General features: G+C 39.8%; 1 protein-coding gene and 1 non-coding gene across 3 annotated transcripts; both read right to left on the minus strand.

Annotated features, from left to right (window-relative positions):
* Positions 1–471: 471 nt before the first annotated feature.
* On the minus strand, positions 472–26,985 carry LOC146474467 (uncharacterized). 2 transcript variants are annotated; one of them, XM_085117068.1, is made up of 14 exons: positions 26,872–26,985; positions 26,463–26,530; positions 14,854–20,590; positions 14,590–14,746; positions 10,889–13,335; positions 10,470–10,632; positions 9,907–10,185; positions 8,901–9,289; positions 7,925–8,236; positions 6,717–7,025; positions 4,532–4,762; positions 3,003–3,324; positions 1,918–2,046; positions 472–1,215 (listed from the first exon to the last, which is right to left on the minus strand). In XM_085117068.1, exons 2-14 carry the CDS (start codon positions 26,510–26,512, stop codon positions 995–997), a joined length of 10,746 nt encoding a protein of 3,581 aa, XP_084973194.1. In that variant the 5' UTR covers positions 26,513–26,530; positions 26,872–26,985; the 3' UTR covers positions 472–994. The 2 variants fall into 2 exon arrangements, with proteins under 2 accessions (XP_084973194.1, XP_084973195.1); XM_085117069.1 differs by having other exon boundaries at positions 26,876–26,968.
* On the minus strand, positions 529–649 carry LOC146474468 (U5 spliceosomal RNA). Its single transcript, XR_014866179.1, has one exon. It is a non-coding gene; the product is annotated as a U5 spliceosomal RNA (small nuclear RNA).
* Positions 26,986–27,416: the final 431 nt, after the last annotated feature.

The following is a 27,416-nucleotide window of genomic DNA, read 5'->3' on the forward strand; positions in this document are numbered from 1 at the left end:
CATTTCGCCCCTTCGCTGACCTAAGGCCAACCGTGTTGCACTTTTTCTAAATTGGCAATGTCTTTGACTAGAAACGGACTCCATACAGGTGATGCATACTCAAGTATTGGTCTAACGAGAGATTTGTATAAAGTGGAGAAAATGTAGCTGTCAGCAGAACTGATTGTACGCTTCACAAATTATTTTACCTGAGAAAACATTACCAAGGCCTTCCAAAAAGTATACAACAAAGTGAACCGTGTGTTTTTCCTGTTTGACAGAGTGGATAACTAAATTTGCTCATGAGTCAAAAAGTTTTAATAAACGGAATCTTGTTCTCCGAATTTGGGAGCTGTTGTGACCCTTTTCACATTTGTAACGACATATTGGACCCTCCGAAAAACATTGCATCAAAAGTAATCGGATAAAAAAACAGTACTGTCTTAATTCAAAGCAAACAATTTGCTGGCTTCCTTTGTTGTATATCGTTAAAGACGAACAAAAGCGTAATAAAAAGTACAATTGGACCTCAATTCTTTATGCTTAGGGAGCCCCGCTAAAAAGCAGGGCGACGAAAAATTAGTCTATAGACTCATTCAGTTGTTCTCCTCCACGGAAATCTTTAGTAAAAGGCGAAAGATTTATGCGTCTTGAAGGAAAACCAGAGTGTCTTCATCTGGAGTATCTATAACTATATATTGAGCACGACGGCCAAAGCAGTATGGTACACATACATTGCTTTAGATCTCCTACCATACGCATGCGCATTAGGTAAACACGATTAAATTGACATTCGTGAAAATTTTTGTTCCTGTCCCTTTTTTGTCCTTTTGTTTGCTTTTTAGTTTGATTTTTGTTCTTCTACCGCCTCGATAAAAATTTTGGTCGGCTACAGGTCTGCGACTGCCATCAAAATGCAAAGTTTTCGTCACCAAAAATACAGCCTTTTATGGTTTAATACACTAGTTGATAATTGTAAACGACCACTTCCTGCCTGATTCGGAATAAAACATCCTTAATTTGACAACATTATCACTCCATAAACAGCTTCTATCGTGTTGTAAAAGACTTTTAAATCGGAATAATCGGTGAATTCCAAGTTGTAAACGCGTCTGCTTGTTATGACGGACGCGATTTGTCCCAGGTTTCCACTGTGGTGAGTTCCCACTCTTCGCTTGCGGCCGGCATACTTCAAGGCACTGGAGACAAGCGTTCCAGGCTGGACCATAAGGAGGTCTAGTGTACAATAAAAGATATCCCAATAAGAAAACTGATATGGAGGGATATGAATGAATGAATGAATGAAGGAAGGAAGGAAGGAAGGAAGGAAGGAAGGAAGGAAGGAATGAATGAATGAATGAATGAATGAATGAATGAATGAATGAATGAATGAATGAATGAATGAATGAATGAATGAATGAATGAATGAATGAATGAATGAAATCAGACTCAGAAGACGTGAATCCTAACAAACGAAATCATGAATTGAATAAAACTAGGGTGAATACAATTTAAAATCTACAAGACATATAAAGAGGAACATTTAAATGTACGCAATGTGATTACACAAGTTTAAAAAAGACATCTGCTTATAAACGAGTTTTTGTATCTTTCACTTCTGAACTGGGGAAGTTGGAATTCGTGCCCCCTTTTCCTTAGTATTCAGTTTGACCGTTTTGGGGGGAACAAGTCTCGAAGTGGGTGGTCTTCCGTGGTGGTGATCTTGTTGAACAAAAGTTGATCTTTCTCTTCAACGAATATCACACCATGACAGCCAGAAATCTTAAAGATCCCGTTTTATTCTAGCTAATACAAAAACCATTAATATTTCACATAAAATGATCCTCATGGTTTGCAGAATAATTTCGTTTCTGGTGGGGTGTTCTCGGTGACAATTGCACAAAAAAAGTCAAATTATCGGAAACTTATTCAAGTTACCTGTCAGATCAATGATCTTTTTGGTTTTCTCTTTTTTTTCAGTCACTCCGTCCTCTGTCTTTGATATCAATTCAAGTTTATAAGCTTCTTCTTTGAAATGTAGTTCTCCAAAATGAGGTCTTTTGCTCCCTGTAATTTGAAGAAAAGTCAGAAAGGAGAACCGTGCATTTTTTTATCGACTTGAAAGCTATTTTCTTATTATTATTATTATTATTATTATTATTATTATTATTATTATTATTATTATTATTATTATTATTATTATTATTATTTAAAGTATCAAAACGTATAGTTGAGGGCACATGGTAATGGAATTTAATTACAATATCTCCTAAAAGAGTCTGGTGGTCAACTTCGGTTCAATTTCAACTATAAAATCAACGATCTTTCTGTCTGATAAGAAATGGTCCACTGGAGTTTCTCCACTTCATGTAAATTAAAATGGTAGTCTTTTGTATCAATTGTTGCTTTTATTATAGAAGCGTTTAATAAGAACCTCCCACACAGGGCGCACAGGTGTAGCCTATGCGACGTCTCCTAACAATGGCTTCATTACAAAAGGATACGGCTATGAAGAATGCCACCAAAAGAAACAAAATTTAAAAAAGTACTTATGTTACTAAAGACGGTCCAACGTCTTAAGGACGGTGCCTAATAATGTAACTGCGCATACGTTCTGCGCATCTCGAGATACTCGGGTTTTTATATGGGTGGTGCCTACTAATACAGGGATATTTTTGCGCGCTTTAAAACTATGCGGAGAAAGCAGAACTTAACAAGTGATTTTGGTATCCAAAAAGAAAATTGGGGGTAACCATGCATTTTTCAGAGGTAATAAAGCTTCAATTTGGAAAAAAGCACCATACAAGCCGTGTATTTTGCTGCTTTTTAGACTAATTGTTGCTTAGTTACCTCTAAAAAATGCGTGGTTACCCCCAATTTTCTTTTTGGATTTCAATAGCTGCTACTAAGATCTGCTTTTCCCGCATAGTGATAAATCGCGAAAAAATACTTCCCTATTAGTAAGCACCGTCCTTAATTGCACAGGTTCAAAGGCTTAATTGTAATAGTTACGCCGCTCATACCTTTTTTCGAGTGAAGAAACACTTTTACTCCACTGCAAAGTTTTTCCACCGCTCGCCTTTGACGAAACGTCCACGAAGGTCTGGGAAATTCTGGGAACAGCAGACGGTAGTTGAATGCCAGGGCCGTTGCTAGGAGACTGCCTGTCACGTGTGCATGAGGTAACTCACTCATGGAGTAATGGTCACCAGGACAAACAAGCACAGTTGTTCCTCCGTCAACTAATTGACCCCACACTTCCTCGATGCTATCGGATGTGCGAAGCCTGGGCGAAAAGCGCGTATCTCGGCACTTTAGGAAGGTCAGTGGTCCTCGGTAACGGACCTTTTAAGGTAGAAAAAGGATCGAATTGTTAAATATACACTAAATTACATCAATGCGACCTGTTCGCTTAGCTTTTCGTTTTGGGGAGCGTAACGCTCCGCAATCCGTCGAAAGGTGGTTGGACATCTTATTATGTTAATTTACACTATTCAACAATCTCTTCAATCTCAACTTTAAAAAGGAAGTTAACATAAGAATATGTGACACTGGAACCGGGGAATTTGCCCTAAAACGAGGCCCAAGTACCAAGAAAGGTAATTATTTTTTACTTCTTTGCACAGAGTTACCCATGACAACAAATGACCGCTAACCGTTTTCGAATCAGCGCTTAGGGCTAAATAGTGCAGATCAGTACTGGTCTCTGCGTCAAAGAATGTTACGTTATGTAAGCACCTTAAGGTGTCCAACCTCCTTTCGACGAATGACGGAATGTGAATATAAAAATGATAATGATAATTGACAAATATTTTTGCAGTCTGGAAACCCACGAAACTCGATTGCTATGCAATAATTGTTCTCCCCTTTTCCCGTCACAATAATAAAATTAGGAACTTAAGTAACAACGAAGTTGTCGTCAACGACAACTGAACGAAACAATATGCTTAGTGAGCAAAAAACAATCGCTCTGCGTGTGCATTTTAACGTTCGGTACATTTCTTTGCCGTCCTCAGCGTTTGTGCAGAACGTGAGCACAAGACGGCGAATTTTTCATTCTCTTTTTCAGTTTGAACGCCGCTCCTACCAATTTGCTTTCTCGGTAGTTCGCAGCGGTTTCTTTTATTAGAAGTAAAGAGTTGAAATAATGGCGAAGGACCACAAACAAAATGAAGTTCTATTTTCAAGTGACGTTTATGTCGGGGTTGCCTTCGCCGCTGCGTAAAGTTCCCTTATTTTTAAGCCGATATGTCTTCAAGAAACTCTCTCCACACCAATACCTAAGTTGATCGAATGGAAGAAAGATCCTCGCAGTTAGTACGCAGCTTAAGCATTTGCGAAAAGAAAGCCTGATTTCAAAATCTTCAGGCTTGAACGGGATTTGGACCCATGACCTCTGCGATACCGGTGCAGTGCACTACCAACTGAGCTTTCTAGCCAACTGGGAGCTGGTCATATTGTGAGTTCGTAATATACCCGTCAGTGAAGGATGAATAAATGAATAGGAATATATGAAACATATATTTTAAACTTCGGATGAAAGATCAAGTACCTCAGTTGGTTGCCATTCATGATGAGTCCTTGTGGCGATGCATTGGTCCCTCAGCAGAGATTCTTTTAAATCCCACAGATTATAGCTAGCAAGCCCCTTCTCGGCGCTCTTTCTTTGTAATTCATTTATGACCCAATCTTGAGTGTGCTCCTCTCGTAAATGCTGGTATTCATCAGCGGTCATCTTCAACGAATTTATTGCTAGCTTTTTCAGATAACTTTCAAATTGAAGCTGTAAGAAACAAGTACAGAAAAACCTTTCCTGTAAATGAAGCCTAAATTATAGTTTTCCGTATTTTCTCGATTAAACGCCCGAGGCGTTTATTTCAAACTTAACCAGTTGAACCCGGCGTTTACACGAGGCCGGCGTTTAATAACAGAATGCAATTTTCTGTCATTTTTTTCAGATTGCCTTTTTATTACCCAACCCCTTGTCCAGTCTCAACAAACTGTACCTGGATCTTCTCCTAGGATTATTATTAGCAAAACTGATTATTGCTGTTACATACGGCATGCGTATTGTATGTTAAAATAAAAGAAAACCGAACAAGAGCAATATAGAGGAAAATATTTAAGTTCAGAAACGGCAATGTCCTTTGAACAAATTAAAGTAGAATATCGTACTGGTATGTCACAGCAGTGCTATTCCATACAGTATATTAATTTGTTAGCTCGACCCCCAGCAAACGCCAGAGCTTCGATCAAACGCCGCCGGCGTGTATTTTAAAAATACCACTTTTGACCCGGCGTTTAATCGAGAAAACACGGTATACTTTATAGTAGACTTGTATTTTTTTGGTTGCATCATTAGTTTTGGATTTGCTTTGCAACTGGTCAGAAAACGTTTTCCCTATATCCGTTTTTCCTGCTGGTATGATAATATAATATGTACTATATCTACGTCTCTTGTCTGGTATCGTTAAGGGGAAAAAGAGCGCAAAACACAGCGCAAAAAAGATTAGATTTTAGCGGGATACATTTTAGATTCTTATATATCTAGACTTTCACTCAACAAAACAAGCACTGTAGTTGGTTGATTCTTGGTCACCTGCACCTTATCAAATACAAATGTATCCCGATCGGGATACAATTCTGCAGTTGTTTCCCTCTCAGTTGTTTGTTTTGCAGTGATTGTTGAAGAGAAAGTCTAAATATATAACAAAACACTTATGTATGGTCCCTCGGGAAACCAGTTAGTTTTTGTTTTCCCTTGAGTCCTGATGTTTCCCTCGACTTCATCTCGGGAAACATTAGGACTCTTGGGAAAACAAAACTAACTGTTTCCCTAAGGACCATACCTTAAGTGCATAGTATAAAGTACAGAGCATAGCTAGAGTATACAGCTGTTTCGACAAAGGTTGTCTTCAAAAAGCGTAAAAGCGTACTCGACAATGCTGAAAGATAGTCTGGAAAATAGCCAATAAATTTCAATAAAAGCTTAGAATCCATAATGCCTCGACCGTACAGCGAAGACATGAGATGGCGGGCAATGTGGATTCTGAGCTTTTATTGAAATTCATTGGTTATTTCCCAGACTACCTTTCGGCATTGTCGCGTACGCTTTTACGCTTTTTATTGGACAACCTTTGTCGAAACAGCTGTATTTCCTCCATCACTCAGCACACCCCACTATATTCTGACTATTATATAGAGTTGCGATCTCATTCATTCAGACGCATTTTAGAGAATCACCCGAGATGACCACACGCTGACACTGAGAGTGGTCACAGCTAATTAACCGAACGGTGGTTCAATGGGCGCTGGGATATCCTGAGAGGGTTCAAATGGTGATTAACATATTTCACATTTCTCCAATCATAAAAAGCAACCGAGTAAAGTTAGAAAAGAAGTTTACCGCCAATTTTCTTTTGAACTAGGCTGGATCTAAAATGTTTATTTTTTTGCTAGGAACAGGACCAAGTTTTTGTCTGTATCAGTTGTAGTTTTTGGCCTAAGATTTTTGGGGGAGTCCTGGTTTTTTTTGTTTTTTTTAATTTGTGTTGTTTTGTTCACTTTTTTCACTTATTAATTAATAGTATAGAATAGCTCATTTGAAAACCCTATCGCGGAATGACAATGATATGTATTTAAGTATGTATGGTGCATGCATGCACGTATGTAAGCAGGCAAGTATGTGGTATATATGTAAAATACTTTAAAAGTTACTATGGAAACCACTTCACAACCTTAACATGTCGAAGTTGCGTCTTTTCAGCCTCCTGGACAGAAGTCAGTCTGGTGTGGATACGAGGCGACCAAGGAAATGTGTCAATCATCGCCACAAACTCCACCCTTTGCTTCTGATCTGTCAACATTGAAGCTATTTCGTACGCAAGCAGCCCTCCGTACGAGTATCCACCGAGAAAGTATGGTCCATGACGCTGCTCCTTGCGGATTAATTTGACGTATTGTTTCGCAAGTTCACGAACTCCACCCCAGTCTTCGCTCACTACTGTAGGGTCAGTAAATCCCAGACCATAAAACGACACTAAATCCTAAAATAAAATGGCAAAATAAAAGGTAGTTGACTGTGTAACATTGTTCCATTAAGATTCCAGAATAAGCCCCTCTAAAAATAAGCGCTTCTCCTTTGCTCTCCCAAATCTTAGAGACGCATAAAGTAAGCCCTCGCGAATATCAGCCCACGGGCTGTTAGGGATAACTGATTTAAGCTTTCCCAGGCAGCGTGGTCTAGTGGTTAGAGCATCGGACTTGTAATCCGGAGGCCCTGGATTCAAGTCCCGCTCTGACCGCTATCTGGAGTTGTTTCTTGGTGGCTCCGACTTCAACTTTTCAGCCGCGCTCGTAAATAGCTTGCTGGTGTCCTCCCGTCAATTCGTTTTTTTAACCAAGTTATCTTCTACTTGAAATATTTTTCTCTGTTCGTAAAAAGCCCCTCTCAGGGAGACGATAATTAAGTATATTACGAAAACCTTCCACCATGCAAATAATAACAGAAAGTCCTCCAAATAAGCCAAACGGGCCAAGGATATATTCTCGTCCAAACGAAGTTAATAGAAATTGAAGATTTGTTGTGATTTGTCACATGCTGCGACCTCTGTTCGACTTTATCAACCATATAACATTTCGTACTGCAACCTTTTGCGTCACTAAAAACAATGAAACTTCTATTTCTAAGATTATTTTAAAATTATCATTTGAGTTAAAAAGCTGTAGTTCGTCATACCCAGAGTGAAGGTCCATAAATGTGACCATTTCACCAAATATCTCCTACCATACATCGTCCTCTCATTCAAATTTCACTGCTTCAGTACAGCGAAACAGACAACTACAACCCAATACTCACAGTCGACACATTCAACCAAGGTCTTTAACTACAATTCAAAAGCAATTTCGAGATGTTAATCTCTTTATCTCAAGGGCTTGTCTTTACCTGTTCTTGAAAACCTGTGGATATCGGTTGTAAACTCAATGCGTAGCGATGAGATGGGTGCACACAGAAAAATTTTATAGCTGAGCCCTCAGGAGTGTACAGAGGTACCACTTGTATCTGTCTGTCTGGTACATTGGCTGCAGGAGACGTATCGATGGAAATTTCTGTTGACGGAGTCCCAGGTTCCTGGCTGCCGTTATTATCTCGCTGTTCATTGGATGGTTGGGAATCTGAATTTTGTCGCTTCAACCTGTCAATGATGTCTCTTGATAGTTTAAGTGGAGTTGTGTCAGGTTGCATGAAGTAAAAGACCTGAAACCAAAATTTGTTTTACCCCATCATTAAGAAGGTAAGTGCTCAGTTCTCTCTCTATTCCACATCACTTCTAACCGCAGTAGTCCTTGTGGAAACATCACCAATACAGAAGAAGTTCTGTTCGATTAGAACGGACGTAAGCGTGGTTGCCTTACTTGTCCAAGTCAACCCCAACCTCAATCACTGTTGATATCTGTACGGCATTTTTGGGACTAAAGGGGAGGTTACATTAGGATCCTTTCCCCAGGTAAAGAGGGCTTCAAAAGTAGAAACCTGTCTTCAATAATTTTACTTAGAATTTCCATTTGTCTGAAAGTCCTCGGTTACACGTTCATCCAGAGATGAAACTGTCAATTTCAATTCAAAACTCAACATTTGATTGAGTGGGTTTTTTTTAGAAAAACCGATCATCTCTACTGTCCTTCTAGGTTTCTATCAAGATAAATTTCTATTATTCTCCTTGACGCGAAGTACGCATGTATGGGACATTTACCTTGGTAATTTGGTCTGGATAAATTCGTTTACACACACTTTCCCAAGAAAAATCTGTCATTTCTCGGGTAAAAGTGACCTTCAGAAACCATGACTAACTACCACGTCATTAGAATGAAAATTTTGGATCTAGTTCAAGAGCAACGTATTCTCAAGTAAAACATCTTACCTCAAAAGAGACCTGCAGATTTATTTCAAGCTGCATTTTCAAAGTCAGAGCCGTTGTGGAATCTACTCCATAGCTATACATACTCTTGTTGAGATCTGTCTCCGAAAGTGATGAAATTCCTGTCCATTCTGTCATCGATAGGCCAACGTACTCTTTAACAAGCTCTGTCCTCTTCCCTTGATCCTTTTCAAGAATGATTCTTTGCGCTAGAGACTGTGTTGAGCCAGCTTGACTGTTAGGAGCATTTATTTCAGCGGCAATGGCCGACAGTCGAGGCGTTTTCTGCAAGCCATCATTGCTCTTTAGGAATCGAGTCCAGTCTACATCAAACAGAGTAATTTGGCTGCGGCCTGGTTCTTGGATCAATACTTTGGCCATATGTTTGACTCCTGTAAAAGTAACAACTAGCCATGAGCTTACTATGTTATCTTTTACCTTGTATTCAAATAAAATGAAGTCTAGGGATTATGTGATTTTTTCCCTTCAAATATAATTTAACGCTCTTAATATGCAAAAATTTATTCAAATTAAAGTGACAATATAAAAACTTTCTCAAGATCCCAATAGCCTATAACAATTTTATTTAGAGAAGCTAGGTATTCCTTTGATTTGCTCAATGGAAACATTGTGGTTATCCGTAACATTTTTCTCACAACTTAGTTTAGCCTTTCGTGTGCCTTCATCCTCCAGCAAGCCCCTCTAACCGTTTCATGGGACATGACAAACGCAACGAGTTCTAAAGTGGCCTTGCATTAGATATATATTTCTTTTATATACTCCAAAGTAGAAATATAGATTTAATTAAAACGGTTAAAAATTTTGGTTTGGGCAAATCGCAACTGTTTTCTTAGAAACTCTTTGGGTGATGAGTAGATTCAGATGAGAAATTAACGAAAGTTGTACATCGGTATTGTACATTCGCACAGAAAAACATTATATAATAATCAATACTAAACTTTAAAATTTCATGATCATTGTACAGTTTTGGAGGAATCAGCATGCTTACCTTCTTTGGCGTCAATGAAACCCATTCCCGCCAGTGACAACAGTTTGGCAACCCCAGTCTCTCTCTCCATCACACCAGCGCCACTGATTGGTCCCCAGTTTATTGCGAGACCCGGAAGACCAAGGACTTGTCTGCGGTACTGGGCAAGAGAATCTTGGAAAGCGTTGCAGGCGGAGTATGACGATTGGCCCATGTTTCCCACGATTGACGCAATGGACGAAAACATGACGAAAAAATCCAGATCCATTTCTAGACTCATTTGGTGTAAGAGAAAAGAGCCTAGGAAAAGAAAGAAAACAACTAGATTATTTACAAATACATCACAGTTACTCTAGGATATAATGGTATATCATAAGAGAATAGGCTACTACGACTAATCACGACTGATCACCACAGGAATAATTAAACACCACGACCAAAACAAGACGGTAATGGACACGATGTCTGATTTCACTCTGGTAAATGTCCTCACAAAGCATAACCTAGGGGGAGTGAAAGGTGGAAATTTGTCCTTAAATTACAAAGAATCTCAACCAAGCGCAATCATTTATTGGATATCGTACCTTTGATCTTGGGACCCATGACCTCCGTAAAGCTGTCAAACGTAAGGTCTTTGACGAACTTGTCTCGAAGTACCATAGCAGTGTGCACAATGCCCGCCACACTTGGAAGAGATTGGAGCTGGTCTTTGAAGGACGACATCTGCTCTTGGCTGGATACGTCAACCTGAAATTTGAGGCAATTGGTTAATGTGGCTTTATTTGTTGCCTTTTAGCTCTATAAAGTCATAACCTTCCAAGGATTGGTATATTGTTTATTGCCTGGATCCCTTTTGGCAATACTGTAGAACTGCGATGGATTTTTCAAGTTTTTTTTTTTACTCCTGCAACGTACAAGTACAACTTGGCTCTAGCGTTATATGCAATGGACGGACGAAAGTTTGTGACACCCTTAAGTAAATTAAAAAAAACACAGAACATACCTGAAAGGTGTATATCTTAGCACCGGTTTTCATCTCAATACCCTGAAGCTCTTGACGTTTAGCTTCTGTGGCTTTGGAACGACCTAGGAGCCCTATGGTCTTTGCTCCACTCTCTGCCATCCAGCGAGCTACTTCTAATCCGAATCCTCCCATTCCGCCTGCAACCAAATACGTCCTGTTGTCTTTCAGGCCACATTCATCTAATCCAACAGGAAACAATGGGATGTCTTCAAGATTAGTTTCGTCTTGGAGTGTTGCGAGTGATTGAACGCGATATGAAATGTCTAGATCTAAAGACTCTTTCAAATCAGTTTCTCTAGATGACTCATCGTCGTAGGAATTGTTTACATATCTAAGTGATGCTACTAGGTCGGAGGACTGCAGCTGCATTCCTTGTAGCTGCTCTATCTGGCCTTTACTTGTCAAGATCTCAAGACTTCCCAAAGTAAGCCTCTGGAATGTCACAGGAGCCTGTAGGACGTCCGCTATGTCATGTCTTTCATACTTGACGTTCTTGTTAGCGGAAAATACAACGTCACCATCAAACTCAGAACTCAAGATAATTATTCTTCCGCCCTTTTTGAGGAATCGACCACTTTTTTGAAGCGAATTCGGGGAAGGTGGATAAAAGAACAAAATCGCGTCAAGCAGTTCATTTTGATCACTGTCCAGTGCAAAACAGTTCTGTCTTTGTACACTTTTTGCTCCCAACTGAAGAAGAAACGTTGCTGTAGAGGTCTTGCAAGTGTCGGACATAGTGCAGAATACTTGGTGACTCAACGCGTCTGCCAAAGCAACTGCTGCAGGACCAGGGCCCCTATTGGCTTGATGAATAAGCAGCTTCTGTCCTTCAGCTCCAGACACTGCTCTTTGAACGGCAAATAAAGCTAACGAAAGGCAAGCAGGGAGATATGCAGCCCGTTTCTTTGTCAGAATGTCAGGCTTAACGAACGCATTGCTGGTGTTTATGGAAGTGAAACGTGCAACACGTCCAGAGGGGATTACACCACACACTTCATCTCCAATCTGGAAAGAACCCTCGCTCTTGTCTGGAAGGCCAGCCACTATCCCGCTCACGAAAACACAACCGTTAGGTTTTGACATGTCAAACAAAGATTCTGAAGGGGTCCAGCAAAAGTACACCTCAACTGCGAGTTCGCAGTGCAATAACTTTGAAAAACTCTTCTGGCGCAAGCACAGTGTTCGTGACATAGGAATAGTTGAAGGGTACAGCAAATTCTGTTTCCTGTGACTATTTACGCCATTCATTGCTGAGTTCTCCCAGTGTATCTGTGTCCTTAACAGGCGATTGATGAACCGTTTGCCATCTCGATAAGCAAGCTCCTCATCCGTGTTGTCACATAAGATCTCATTAACCAAGCAATCCACCTCAGTTTGATCCTCTTTATTCCACAGGTCAACGGTCTTAATCCTTAGATTGGATTCTTCGAGGTTTGCTGTTCGCCTCAGTCCCCAAACCGTAGCACCCCAGGGAATAGATTTCACGTTGAGAGACTCGCTGCAAGCATCTAGCAGCTGTGTGCGCTCGCTGACGAGGAAAAGTCGAGATTCGGTCAACCCTTCCCGTAAAAGTAGCTTCAATAAGAAGATGGAGCTGTTGAAGGCGAGACGTTGTGCTTGTTCAATGAATTCAAACTTGTCTGGGAGAAGTGATGACTCTAAAGGTAACAGGTTAAGAATGCTCAATTTGGATGAATTGTTCGCTGGTACGTCTGCAAAGACCTTTAGTATTGCATCTTCGGCCTCGGAATCAAAACAGCCAGAATGTGGCAAATCGATGGTGATTACATTGACTTCACCAGTCTGAAATTTCGTGACTAATTTGCTGGAGAAGTCAGACGACTCTTTCAGAACTATGCAAGTCAAGTCGGAAGGGCAAATACTTATTCCATGTAGCTCTTCTTCCATCCATTGGACATCATAGGTAAGTTCAGCAAAGGAAGGTTGCCGTGGTGAGCTTGTTAAAACTGCAACGCGAAAGTCATTCATTCTAAGCAGAACTTTCCCTGATGGACTCATGAGTGTGACGTCAAATTTTCCAAACTCCATTACATCTGCAACAACGTGGCAGTATAGCTGATAGGTTGATGGAACATCATTCAAGGTAATGCTTTCAAAACCAACGGGTACAATGGATTTGTCGTCAGTTAGCAGGCTTCCCAGGGGTACGAAGCAGGATTGAAGACAAGCATCCAGTATGGATGGATGGACAATGTACCTTTCAACTTCCGTTTGAATGGCGGGTGACTCACTGATGTCAACTAAGCAAAGCCCCTCGTTATCGAATTTCCAGACCTCCTTGATTATGAAGAACATGGGACCGTAGTTAAACCCGTACATTTCCGTTACTTCTCTGAACTGCTCAACGGGAACTCTGGTCATCTTTGTTACCAAATCATTTACAGCTGGGCCGACTTCGTTGGAAGCTGTGAATTTTTAAGGGCAGTAGAGGGTGAGGATCAAAGAGAACAATGATTAATATAGACGCAGTGATACAGCGAGCTTATTACGAAGGAACTTATCACTACGTCTGCCTACTTATGGTGTGTTTTCATCAACGATGGGCTCAACTATGAAGAATTGACATAACTAATCCTTGCAGAGTAATCACAAAGGCAATTAAATCTTAAATCAACAATCTCAATTTTACAATCTCAAGACTAATACCATTTCAGTTTTAATTTAGCTCTTTGGTGAGGATGGTATCAAATCAGTGCTTTACGAATTAATTCCCCATTGTAAGCTAAGTAAATGTTGTTCGTTTTCAATAACAGCCCTTAGATTCACTATCCAAAAGAGTGTCTATATAGCAGAAAAAAGAAAGTATATAGACTGGTTCAGATATAATTAGGTTTTATTCGGTAGAGAATTTGGGATTTTTTCTCAGCCACAGAGGCTGCTATCTTGTTGGCCTTTGAAACATGGGCCCTACAGTATTTAGGTATTGTCGTGATTTCACAGGCTTAGGCTGGTCAGTGGAATTACTAATAAGGTTTTGAGGGATAGAAGGATTGACCTACTGACCAAATAAATCCCCTCCCGCAACTACTATGACTCGCTCCAACGCTACGCGTCTTCACTGGGTAATAAAGGAATGAACTGACACTTATGTAAGCACCCTTGAAAATCTGTTCTTCCATATTAGGCCTCATCAGTATGGTAGCTTATAGATGTTTTTGGCCCCAGGTGCCTCAAAAAAACATACTCAAACCGAAGAAGATGGTAAAGTCATTATAAAAATTAATTACGTTGAAACTGGCGTTTGTTGATCTTTTTCAACACAAATAGAAAAATGGAAGGCAAGGTACCACTGTTTGTTGTGTCCGACTAAACGCATACATGATAAGCGGTCGGTCGTTCTGCTCACTCAGCCATCCTGTTGGATAAGCTCACTTATCCTCATGCCACAGAAAAATCAGTAGACATAGGCTGATTGTTTAACTAGAAAAGACCCACTTCCTAGATATGTCCATGAATACACCCTAATCGTATTGCAGTGCAGTTCTCAGGTTCTTTAAAATTAAATTAACAACCCACTGAATCTTAGGACCATGATCATGATCATAACAACACTCTCGTCTTTTTCGGTATCCTATGGCTATGCGTTTACAACCTGCTGCTCTGAAAAGAGGAAAAGGAACAGAAATGTAGCTTAATAATATATTCTAAACCACCAATACCTTGTTCTCCAAGGATATTCGCTTTGTGCAGAAGATCCACCGAGATGCTCCCACTGCTAAGCTTAATCTCGGACTGGTCATCCTGTACACTTGTTATGTCAAAGCCCGCCTCACCAATTTTGTTGGTTCTCAGAAGACGAAGTCGTAAAGTGCGAATCTGAAACACAAGACACAAATTTTATGTTGTAATTTGTAATACATATGTCATTTTCAATTTGACTTCAAACATTAACTATTGACAACTGACCAATTGAATGAACTTACCTGCGTATCGGGAAGTGTAAGAAGGCTCAAGAGCTTTACATCACGCAGTTCCAATCCAGCTGCGTCCACGAATTGGTCTTGTATCATCGCAAAAGCCATTTCTATGTAGGCAGCTCCTGGCATCACAGCCCCTCCCTGTTTAAGAGCATGATCTTTCAAATTTGGAAAACGATAAATGTCAATCTCAGTTTCCCAGCAGTGCAGACCTGAAGTGAAGTCGGTCATCTTTACCTGTCCTAAGAATGGATGAGTGTTGCTCTTTTTGTTTTCTTCGGCTTCAATGACTGGAATTATGGACGGGGGTGGACGTTCTCTGTACCAAAAGCTGTTTTTCATCCAGGGATAGCTTAGGGACCGAACAAACTTTGCCGATGGGTTCTGCTGCACACAGGCCCAGTCTATGGGGAATCCTTGCGTGTATAATGTACACACTGTACTCAGAAGAAAGGACTTGTGCTGTGCAGTAACAGGCACTCTTTTGCGAGGAAGTGTTTGAAGGACAACCGGGATTTCTTGGTCGTCCAGTTTTTCCTGCAAGGCAATTTGTTTGACATAGTGGGCGAGAATGGGCTGTGTGCTGATCTCAATTATCTGCTTGTAGCCGTCTTTCAGCACGTTCCTCATAGCTTGTTGGAACAAAACGGGACAGCGAATGTTGCGCCACCAATAACGGGAGTTAAACTGTTCACCTGAGATGATTTCCCCTTCGACAGTAGAGTATATTGGAATCTTAGACAGCTGCGGTTTTAACTTCACCCTCTGCATAGCTGCTTGAAAAGGCTTCTTAATAACCTCCATGTGTGCACTGTGAAATGCACGTTTTGTTCCAAGAACACGCCAGAAAGTTTCCTTTGAGTGGATTGCCAAGTGTCCTCCAAGGGCTTCGACTGATTGAGAATCACCTGAAACCGTTACACTATTTGCATCATTAACAGCGGCGACACTCATTGTAGCGTTTAACTTCAGCTCCATGAGTAATGTCCTGGATTTTTCTTCTGACATACCCAAAGCAGCCATACCACCATTATTGGGACATTGATCCTGGAGAGTAGATCGAATCAATACCAATTGGACAGCCTCCTTGAGAGTGATAATTCCAGCGACACATGCAGCGGCAAACTCACCCAGGCTATGACCAAGAACAGCAGAGGGATAGATTCTCCAAGACATCAGCAGTTGTGCGGTCGCGTACTGTATAGCAAACGTCGCTGGTTGCGCAATAGAATTTTCTGAAATCCTTGATTCGTGCTCTGATGCAAGAAGCTCATCTAAAAGTGACGACGTTTCTCCCAAATCTCTTACTAAGTTGCTGACAGTCAAAACGGCTTCTTTAAAAACGGGTTCAGTTTCAATGAGCTGTCTTCCCATGGCGTACCACTGGGACCCTTGTCCACCAAACATGAACACGACCTTTGGGTTAGAAAACTTGACTGCACCATAAGAAACTATCTTCTCCCATCCCGCAGTTTCATCTGCGTAATCAGCTAAGGTCTTGCACGCCTCAGAAACTGATCCAAAGGGAACAGCTAAGCGGTGTTGGAACTGATCGCGGCGCTCATTCAAAGAATAACACAAGTTTCCCACAAAGGTTGCATCAAAGTCTTCGTTTTCCTTATTGTCGTTGAGCCATTCGGAATAGAGTCTCGCCATCCGTTTCAGGGTCTCTTCTGAGGGCGTTGAGAGGGTCAGAACATTGTTCACGCGATTATTTTTATCACCACTCATACTTCGCGTTGATTCAACTTCGCGGATGATGGCATGCACATTAGACCCACCGTATCCAAAGGAGTTCACAGCAGCTATACGCGCTTTCCCGTTGTCTACGTTCCAAGGCTCGTTAGTTTGCTGCACAACAAGTCCTTTTTCTTCTAACTTTAGTTTTGGATTCAGTATGTGCACATTAACAGTTGGTACAAATCTCTTCTTCTTAATCATTAGAGCAACCTTAATGAGCCCAGCCAGGCCCGAGGTAGATTCCGTGTGGTTAAGGTTTGACTTAACAGAACCAATTCGTAGCTTCAGTGTGGGGTTTGTTGCTCTTCTTGTGTACGTGTCTGCAATTGAGGTAACCTCTACTACGTCTCCAATAGCGGTTCCAGTACCATGTGCCTCGAAGTAGCCAACATCTTCCGCATTCACCCCTGACTGCTCTAGAACCATCCTTGATAGGTTAGCTTGCAACCTTGAACTGGGAGCCGTCATTGGTATGGCATCTTGACCATCGTTATTCATTCCACACGCAATTATCTCGCAATATGCGTCATCTTTGTCACTTACAGCAGCGTGTGAAAGTTTTAGAATAACTGCTGCAAAGCCTTCTCCCCTTCCATAGCCGTCCCCAGAAGCGTCGAAGCTTTTACAGCGGCCGTCAGTAGCAAGAAGACCAGCCATGCTGGTTGCTATCTGCATGGCATGGTTTAGTACGATATTAGGTGCGCAGACAATGGCTATCTCGCAATCCCCGTTGTGCAGATTATCGCATGCAAGTTTTAGAGCAGTCAAAGACGAAGAGCATGCCGTATCAATTGCGATGCTTGGACCTGTAAAGTTTAGACAGAAGGAAACTCTATTGGCAAGAATAGAGGCTGTTATTCCAGTAGCTGAAAACTGGTCGATGTTATTATAATTTGATGTATCTGTTACTAGCGCTCCGTACTCTAGATTCATCACACCGACAAAGACCCCTGTCCTGCATTTCTGAAGGTCCTCAAGTCTCATTCCAGCGTCTTCAATTGCCTCGTACACCACTTCTAAGAGAATCCGTTGTTGAGGATCCATTGCACGTGCCTCCTGATTAGATATACCAAAGAAATGATTGTCAAACTTTTGGATTTCCTCTAAGTAGGAACCATTGACAGCACACAGACGTCCACTTACGAAGCGCCTGGGATGATAAAGTTGAAAAAACCTTTCATGTTCTTGCCTTCTATTTTGAGGAAAAGCACCAATCGAACTCTTTCCTTGCTCGAGAAGTTCCCAGAACAGGTCCTTACTATTAGCTCCAGGGAACTTGCATCCAATACCAACTATTGATATAGCAGGGCGTTTCGGCTTGAACCGTGATGATTCACCTTTCAATAATTTGAGTGACATTTCCCGCTTCTGTAGATGGATTGGCATGTCCTTTTCATTCGAAGAATCGAATTTATCCATTAATTCAAAAATTAATGTGATAATTGGCGGGGCGATTATGAGCGCATGGATAAGACCAAGTGCAAGCACTGGAGGAACGAGTCTAAAGAAAATGTCTCGCAGATTTGGATAAGTAAACCCAAGTGAAATAGATCCACACATCTCCAGCAGAGAGGCAGTAAACACCGGCCATCCAATCGTGCTTAAGGCTGAAGCCATACGTTTTTGTGCTTCCCGCTTTTCCGAAAATATGAAACAATGAGCCACTTGAAGACTGGGATTGAGGGCCAAGACAGTTGTCAAAAACATAGAAATGAAGGTGATCTGATTCAGGTGAATTCCCAAGACCTTCATAATTCCCGCTGTCTCTGACACGAGTAAGATAAATGTTACTGTTATGTAAGTACTGATTCTCAAAAATAAAGTTGAGAATACTGAAACTACAAAGACTACAACAGTAGAAGTTACAAGGGCAAAGAATGTTTCTCTTTCTAACGAAACGAGGTCATCCAGTTCCAAAAATGTCTCGGACACTGCTGCACCTTGTAAGGATGATTGCTTTGACAAGTCGAGCCTCAGTTTCCCAAGTGACCTTCCGTCTTCCATAAAGTTGTTATGACGTACCATCGAAAAATGAATACGAGATGCAAGAATTTCATGCCGAGGACTATCTTCTTTAAAACGTATGTCGCCTCGAAAAGAGGCTTTTGTTGACTGATTTAGGAACAAGTTCAAACAATGGTGAAACTCTATATCTGAGCAGCTTAAATTTTGATTTTGCGACCACTGCAGTAATTCTGCCATCCAGCATACGGATCCCCCCTTGCTGTAGGGTGCCTTCCCCAAGATTTTGCAAATGTCTAGTATTCGATTTTGTTGAGCCTTGTTTGAGTAGTCAGTCTCTCCAGAGAAAACGACGCTCACTCCATTTTCTTTTCCGAAGAAAGTTTCTTGCGCTTTATTGAACTGATTGAAGTTGTCATTGTTGCGATAAAAGTTTTTAGGGGTACTCGTTCTTTCACCAGATTGTAATGCAAATGACACACAAAAACTGATGATGCATGCAAGAATAATTAATGCCATAGCTTTACCAGGGAGTGTCATTAATGTCCTTGAAGCAATTGCAGGAAAGTGTCGCAGGGTAGCTTGTAGGTGTTGCATGCACCCCTCGCAGAACTTTGTGCAGTTAGAGAATGGCAGTCTTCCTCCATTGCGCCGCGAACATAAAGTGCTCACTATCTTCAAATGCCTCTCTAGAGACAATAGCAAAGTCATTGTAATTACAAAAGTTGTAATCGAAACGAGTAAATATCCCACAAGTGCCACTACAAAGAAATTTGAAATCACACTGAACGAAGAATTGATTGCAATTCCCAAGAGAATTGTCCCCAAGAGAATTGTTGAAAATAGATGGAGGGTCCCCGCTCTAACAACACAGCTGCTGACTCGATGTTGTAATGAGAGCACCTCCTTTTGACGCTCCCATTCGCGCCAGAAAATCACTGCGTCTGACATTGCTTTCCCTAAGAACAAGAAGGGAAAGAACAACGTTGTTGGAGAAAAGGGAATATTTGCCGTTGAGATAATGCCTGCAGCGCACGTAAGGGGCAGCAGAACAGATAAAAATATCTGTAAGACTCTTGTAAAGAAGGTAAGACTTGTAGAAGAAAGGTAAATGACAAACAAGACAATAAGAAGTATTATCAAAACTGATAAATACACTGGCCGTGTTTCTGGTTGAAGGACAACTTGTAAAACATCGGTTGTGGATTTCCTTGTCCTGAGGGAGAGCGTTGCACATTTCAAACTAACATTCGCTGATAAGACCATGTTCTCAAATGATGATTCGAAGTTGAGGACTTTTTGGTGCTCTTCGTCATTAGCTTCTTTCCTAATAAAGTAAGTTATTCGAAGGGCGTCGGCCACGGTGGTTGGTGGATCTGTTTTGTAGTCTACCTCAAACCCACTGAGCATCCTCTTAAAAGAAGAATGAAATGATTGACCAGTAGAAAGAATCATCATGGGATTTTTCCATTCGCGAGCCAAAATAGAAGATAAGTTTTCTAAATGCTCATAACGAGCACCAGCTAGCTCTAAAGGGCTACTAATGATGCAGTCGTATCCAGCTTTTTCTGCTTCTCTTTTTGGAAACAATTGCCTCAAGCACAAATTTTTGTAGCCGCTTGTGTTTACGACCATTTGGTGAACAAGTAAGGCTTCTTCCAAACAATGTTCAGTCAGAATGTTTTGACCTTGCTTAGGGGTCATGATGATTTGCTCCTGTCGTGCCTCAAGAAGTGGAAAGAATTCCGCCGCTTGGCGTAAATCGTCCCTGGACTGACTATCTGTCACAATAAACTGATCACTAGATGGTTGCTCGACACGAAATCGAACGAAACCCAGAAAGCAGGCAGAAAGGACGACAACTGAAATAACCAGAACGACCAACGCTTTCCGAGCGAGAAAAAATCCTAATTGCTGGAACGCTTTCTCATAGCCAGCGATGATTCGGTATGAGATGGTCCTTCGTCCTTGAATGATAGCGTTATAGCGGCCTAGGCGACGTCTTTTCTGACTCTCATGAAAATCAACAGACCAAATAGACCTGAGAAAGAAAAAAATCATTGAAAACTTGTAAAGAATCAAAAAGCATAATCAAACTCAATGTCGTCACACAGGCATAACGACATCGTGAAACGTTTGTGTAAATTTTCAAACTGTGTCTTTCATAACAAAATTAGAAATCATAAATATTTTAACCGAGTTTTCGTGAATAAAGATAATATAAATAGTGAGAAAAGGTTCAGAAACAGCAATATATATGCAGTCGAACCTCCCTGTGTGACCAGCAACCAAAATACTAAAATTTTTCCGGTGAAATTACTATAGCTGGAACCTCCTATATACGACCACCTCTCCTATGCCTCTGTGGCCACTTTTTGTGCAGACGGTTTCAAAAATTTTCTGTTGCTGTTAGCCTCCGGTAGATCGAAGGACGCTAATTCGAAAATGAGACAGAAAATATTTAAACGCGTAAACCATAAGTAAGCGTTTTCTTCAGTTTCCGTGTTGAGAGCATTGAAATGTCATATTTTGGTACAGCGATCTTAACGCTTAAAATAACGGTTGAATGTGTGGGATGCTCTATGATCCGGAGAATAATCATATCAAGTCTACGTTGTTTAAAGAGACTTCTCAGTAACATACAGCGCACTGAATATAGATCTATCGCGGACTCTGTCAAGTTAGTGTCCGTGTTAAGGAGGTTATTCTTTATCATCAAACCTATCTAATGCGAGTATAATGATAATAAAACTCTTCTCGGTTCGGAAATCATACTAGAAATGGTTTGTCTCGACTGTTTCATGAAATGTTTAAAATATTTTTTTTATGACTCAAAACAAAATTTTGCTTAAGTTTAGGTTTTGCCAGGTTATGTCTTTATAATAAAAATTTCGCAAATGAATCTACAACTGTTTCGGTTAAACCGCATTCTTTCGTTAACTCATTTCTTAAAAGCTCTAAAGGTAATAAAATAGTTTACAAGAAACTTGTCTCTCTTAAAAGCTATGCTCCAGAGAAACGCCAATTGAAATGGAACACCGTCGTTTCCCAGGAAGGTTGTAAGGCTGATTGGAAAGCAGCTTACACCTTGGCATCGAAGGGCACTAAAAGTTCGACCCTCATTAACTTTCAAATTCTTGCACAGAATTCTTCCTACTAACTTTTTTGTAATAAAAATTGGTATCAAACAAGACCCACAATTCTCTTTTTGCAGTAAAGCTCCTGAAAATCTTATTCACCTTTTCTCCTATTGTCCAAAAGTTTATATGTTCTGGAAGGTTCTGATTGTTAAACTTCTTGAATGTGAACTTATACCTCACGACTATTTGAAAGATATCCAGGATAACCAGTAACAAGGTTCCTCAGCTAAATATGTTTTTGGCGGTCCTCAAGTCCCAATTTAAAATTGAATCCTATAAACAAGCTCCTACTTCGAAGAAGTGGGATCCTTTAGTACCGCTCTTCGACAATTATTGTTAGTTTCTCTGACAAGCCGTTAACAAATTAGTATGTTTTTCCCAATTGGCCTCCTTGTTTTTGAAATGTTATTGTTTTACAGCATTCATTAATTTTCTTCTAATTTCGCTCTTGGCACTGCTCACTAATGAGTTTTTGATTTTCCCATTTACTAAAAGAGAAGTGGTTTACCGCTAAAACTTCTCATCTGTCAGGTTATTACTTCAGCACCGGCCATTTCCTTAAGTGTATTTGTTTACTAGCACGCCTATTGTTATTGTTATTATTATTATTATTATTATTATTATTATTATTATTATTATTATTATTATTATTGTTTATTTATTTATTTATTTTTTGTGATTTTTATTCTTTTTGTGTGTTGTAGCTGTAATTAGTGTATTGTTAAAGATTATGTAATGTTGTACGGTTTGTTGATTTGTCAAATAAAGTTAAAAAAAAAAGGTTATGTCAGCATTTGGAACACTGAAATTAGCAGAGGCGAATGACTGAAAAGTTAGATCCCTGTGTCTGAACTATGGGAAACGACCACCTCTCCCAGACGACCACTGGAATGGAATGTTGGAATGGAAGGGAACTTCGACTGTATTCAGATAAGCAACTGCTTGTGTAATATTCAATTTTTAAAGATTCCAGGAAAGATACTCGATACCAGTGAACAGGCCTCGGACAATTCTACTTGATGTGGTGACGTGGAGTCATTTGAGGTACATTATGTATAACCTCCCGAAATGCGCATTTTCTTTTTTTTTTTTTCTTTTGCTGCTAAGAAACGCTCAGTCATTACGAAAACTGTTAAAAAAGCTGTAAGATAGCGGAAAACCAGTCAATTCATATTTCAGTGTAAATTCACAACCAAGCATGTAATTTACTTTATTCTACAATTTCCTCTTCACGATACATCTTCCATTCAAAGTGTATCGACCATGAACACTTTGACGCGAGCACTTCGCGAATAAATGAAACGCAAAGCGTTTGCGCTTTGGAAGTCAACTATATTATTAGTTATCAGTGACGGAATCACAGTTTTTGATCCCTCCAAATATAACGAACTGCTCCCAGCCTTTAAAATCCTGGTTGCCCAGGCTACGCCAGTTATAAGGCCGTGTGGCTTTTCTTCCTGTACGCAGATTTGTTAGTTGTGATTTATTTCTTTCAAAAATTTGCCCAAATATGTTTATGCCTCCTACGCAGATACTCCCAAAGAGCGTCGTCATCCAACTGTATCACTTAATAACTTGATTCATGGGTAAGAAGGCTAAATATGTAGGGCCATGGTGCACTCAATATTCCCCCTCTGTACACAACACTAAAATATTTAACAATTATTCCACGAGGGCGCATTGAATAAGAGCAAGACCTCTCTTGATATGAGATGACAGATAGCCAATAAGGCGCGTAGCGCCGAGTTGGCTATAATCATCTCATATCCAATAAGCGTGAGTGGAATAATTGTTTTATTAAAAACAATCGACAAATATTGTTAGATCTTGCGGATTTCGCTTTGCGAGAACAACCAGAAATTTTATGGAAGCCATTTCTCGGGCATGGTATAATGGCTCCCTGGAATTGCATTATACAATGATCCAGTTTCAATAATATGTGATATATGTAAGACAGCTTTTCTGCAAAAAAAAACTGTGCTTTGTCAATAATACATTGAATAAGAAAACAATTTCCTTCTCAACATTGCGTCATATCTCCTGATTTTAGCCAACTCGTCACACGGCTCCAGGAGTCACGCGATTCCGAGCAATTTCAAGGATCTAAAAGCAACCAGTGACGAACTATGCGAAAGCAGACATACCAAACGTGTGGGACAAATTAACTAAGTTCCGGCTGCTTGCTTTTTTTTTTTTTTTTTTTTCTTTACAATTCGTGACTTCGGAGGTTGTTAAAAAACAACAACAGCAGAGAAAAGCATAAAATGTTGCTCTTGCATGCGATTGGTTGACTTAACGGAAACCTTTCAATATTATTTCTATGAGATCCCAATCAGAAAAAAAAATTTCCCGTTCTAGCCGTAAGACTTACATCTATATATTGCCTAGTTTCTTTGCTTTGTTGACACGATCAAGGTGACACCGAAAACTTAGTTTTTGTCGTTTGTAGCCACAAAGGGTTCGTTAGCCAGCCTCTCTAGTTTCTCCAGTGTTCTGCACCCTTTTTGCCTCTGCTGAGCTTTATCAGATATTGTTGATACCTCAAACAGTTCTAATCTTCACTACCGTTCTTCGTCATTTCCGCTTTTCAAACAGTCATTACGTGCGGTCCTTCAAATCGCATTTCTGTAGATTGGCTGATTGTGGTTTAGAAACAACAACACAAATTTATACATATTTAATTTTTTCCCTATCAATTAATGTATTAATATAGTGTGCTTTTGGGAATATTCAGTGTCCCTTATTTAATTTTCCAAGTTCGAAAGTTGCAATATTATTGTCTGTTGTATTCATAGCACATTGTTTTCAATATTGTACATGTTGTATTTATTTATTCCCGTTACGTTAAGGGCCATAACTGAGAAAAGTGTAAAAGGCTATTACGCCTCCCTTTTGTATTATATTACATTGTATTGTAATACATTGTACTGGTATTGATTGAGTGAATTAAATATGAAATATATATTTGTACTGCAGTTGAAAGATTAAATATAAGAAAGATCCACGCAGTTATTTACGCAACTAAAGCAGTTGCCTGAAAGCAATTCATACTTGAACGGAATTCGAACTCGTGACCTCTGCGATGCCGGTGCAGTGCTCAGCATCGCAGGGGTCATGGGTTCATGGGTATGGAATACTAAAACAAAAAAAAACTTTGCGCCGAAGAGGAACAAGTTTGAAAAACATTGTTGACTGTCGATTCACTGGCTTGGTAACCAATGGATTCGCGCACATGCCAAGTCATCCAACGGGAGGTTAATTTCCTTACTGTATATTTGTTAAAACGTCGGCTGTATAAGCGTGATACCTGAGAGTCCGACGTTAAATATAGGGGCCCAATTGAATTCAGAAACCCTTCGAAATTAAAGTTAATGATTTTCTTTAGATGAGTTTGATTATGATTTGTTAATGCTTGCCTATGGCGAAGAAACTATGCTTTACCCTAACTATACGTGACATTTTATCTTGAGCATAACTATCAATAGCAAGCTACGATAATGGCACTTGCAGTATAAAGAGAACTTTCAAAGATGTTTCCTTTGATTTCCGCAACGACAAATGATCACGTCATATTTCTAGTTAACTACGTCATGATTCCCGAGTGGCGGCTATCTTAGGTCTCTGGATTTCCCCAAACTTCAGGAAAAGCGCTGAAGTAAAGTTGAACGAAAAGTAATCAAAACCACTAATAGAACAGTAATATCAGCTCAAACAAATATCGATAAAAGTCATTTAGATTCAAAGTCGCCTTGGCCATAAATCCACCCCACCCATTCACCCCCCCCCCCCCCCTCCCCCGATATTCCAACCCCTTGGTCCGGTCTAATCGTCCGTAAAATTAACAAAGCTCCTCGCGTCCACACGCAAAAAAATTATATGTCAAAAAAGAATAGCTTTTCCACTGACAGAATATGAAAATCATACAAAAGTTTATCGAGAATTGTGTATGTTTACAGGCAAAATTCTTCGTCAAATCCGTGCCAACAAGAACATTTGTGAGATAAATCTTTGGCAATTCTAGCTCAATAGTTCAGTCAAAAGGAAGCCGGGAGCATATACTAAATCCGACTTTAATATTAAGTGAGTAAGAACATCTGAATTGAATAAGAACATCCATTTTGTTGGTGTTTAGAATCAGCGAAATATTAAATGTTGTATTTTTTTTATTTATTTATTATATATATTTTTGCTTAATTCCATTGCTCTCGTAAACACGAAAAGATAGAAAAACTCAACGCTTCTGGCGCGAAACATAAAGTTTTGTTGCCGATAACACGTTCTTAAAACTGCATCGTCTGTCATATATTGTTATCTGATTTTTGTTACGTGTCAATGCTGATACTACGTTATCAGATCTTGGTCCACTTGTATGAAAGTCAACTTTATTCATTACTCGGTAAAAGTCAACTTTGTTCAGTCGTTACTCGTATGAAAGGCAAACTTGATAAACATAGAAGAATAATTGAACGCTAGCTAAAATTTTTAATCATTGTGGCAAGCAAGTAAGCAATTAGAAATGTTTCCCTTTTCAAAGTTTTCGAACGGCTTTAATGCTCATCGCACCTTTGTCTATTCTATCTATCTATCTATCTATCTATCTATCTATCTATCTATCTATCTATCTATCTATCTATCTATCACGCAAATTCTTTGTGACTAACCAACACTTACAATGTTTATGAAAATTTACGTCTCAGAATAAATGAAGCAATTCTGTGAATTCTACTTTATCTTATGATAGCTCCCATGAAACGCAAGGGAAGATTCACTGACCTTTGGCGTGATAAGCTTTGACCTCGCTTTAGTCTTGCACTCGCATCCATTCTGGATCCTTTGGCCGCCTACCGAGCAAAGACAGGTAAATTTTTCAGTATGTCTTTTTTTCATTTTCTTAATGCTTCAAGCAAGCATGTCCACTTTTGATTGAGATGGCTTATTTACTGACTTGATATTACGAGACCATGAAATTTGATCGAAGTTAGTAAAACGCTACTGATAAACAATGCAAGTTTGTTCTAACGCCACTGGGCACACGAGCGTTTTTTTTTTTTTTTTTTCTTCACGCCATTTCTATTCAAGTTGTGAGTGGTGCTAAGTACCAACGTTTTAGACATTTTTAGTGTCACCAATGGTACAGTCTCTAGCTAGTTCTCTTCTTAATATCTTTTGTAAATATTCTTACCTACTCTATCGAGGCAGCAGCTTTATGGTATTCCTCATCAACTTGACTCTGACAAAATGGTTTGCCTGTTTTTGTCTTTCGAGGTGCTTTCTTCAGGACCGTAAGTTAGAAAACTGTAGTAGGTTAGTACATCTCCCTCTTATATACAAAGATCTCTTCTCAACGGGTCTGTGACGTACCGGTAAATGTGTCATCGATTGTCGCTCAAATTCTCGCTTTAATGTTAAGGTAACAAAGAATTCTTTAAATAGACCCCAAGTGGAAGACTCGTGCGTGAGCAGGCTATATTGTCAGGGAAGGTGTTTTTGATGGAGACAAGAGATTAGCTAAACAGGAAAAACCACGGAATGCACACATTTTCAACCATTTCTTGTGTTTAGAGTTATCGCAAAAGAAGTCTTCACATCATTGGAATTTCAGAAAATTAACTGAGCGCAAATCGTATCCATGTTTGTCAGTAGGTGCGATACCAAACAATACAATACAATAGAATACAATGCAATGCAATACAATAAAATAACTTTATAACGACTCTGAAAATAAGA

The sequence above is a fragment of the Pavona decussata genome, unplaced genomic scaffold (genome assembly GCF_977016875.1).
Source record: "Pavona decussata unplaced genomic scaffold, jaPavDecu1.1 SCAFFOLD_89, whole genome shotgun sequence".
Classification (NCBI taxonomy): Eukaryota; Metazoa; Cnidaria; class Anthozoa; order Scleractinia; family Agariciidae; genus Pavona; species Pavona decussata.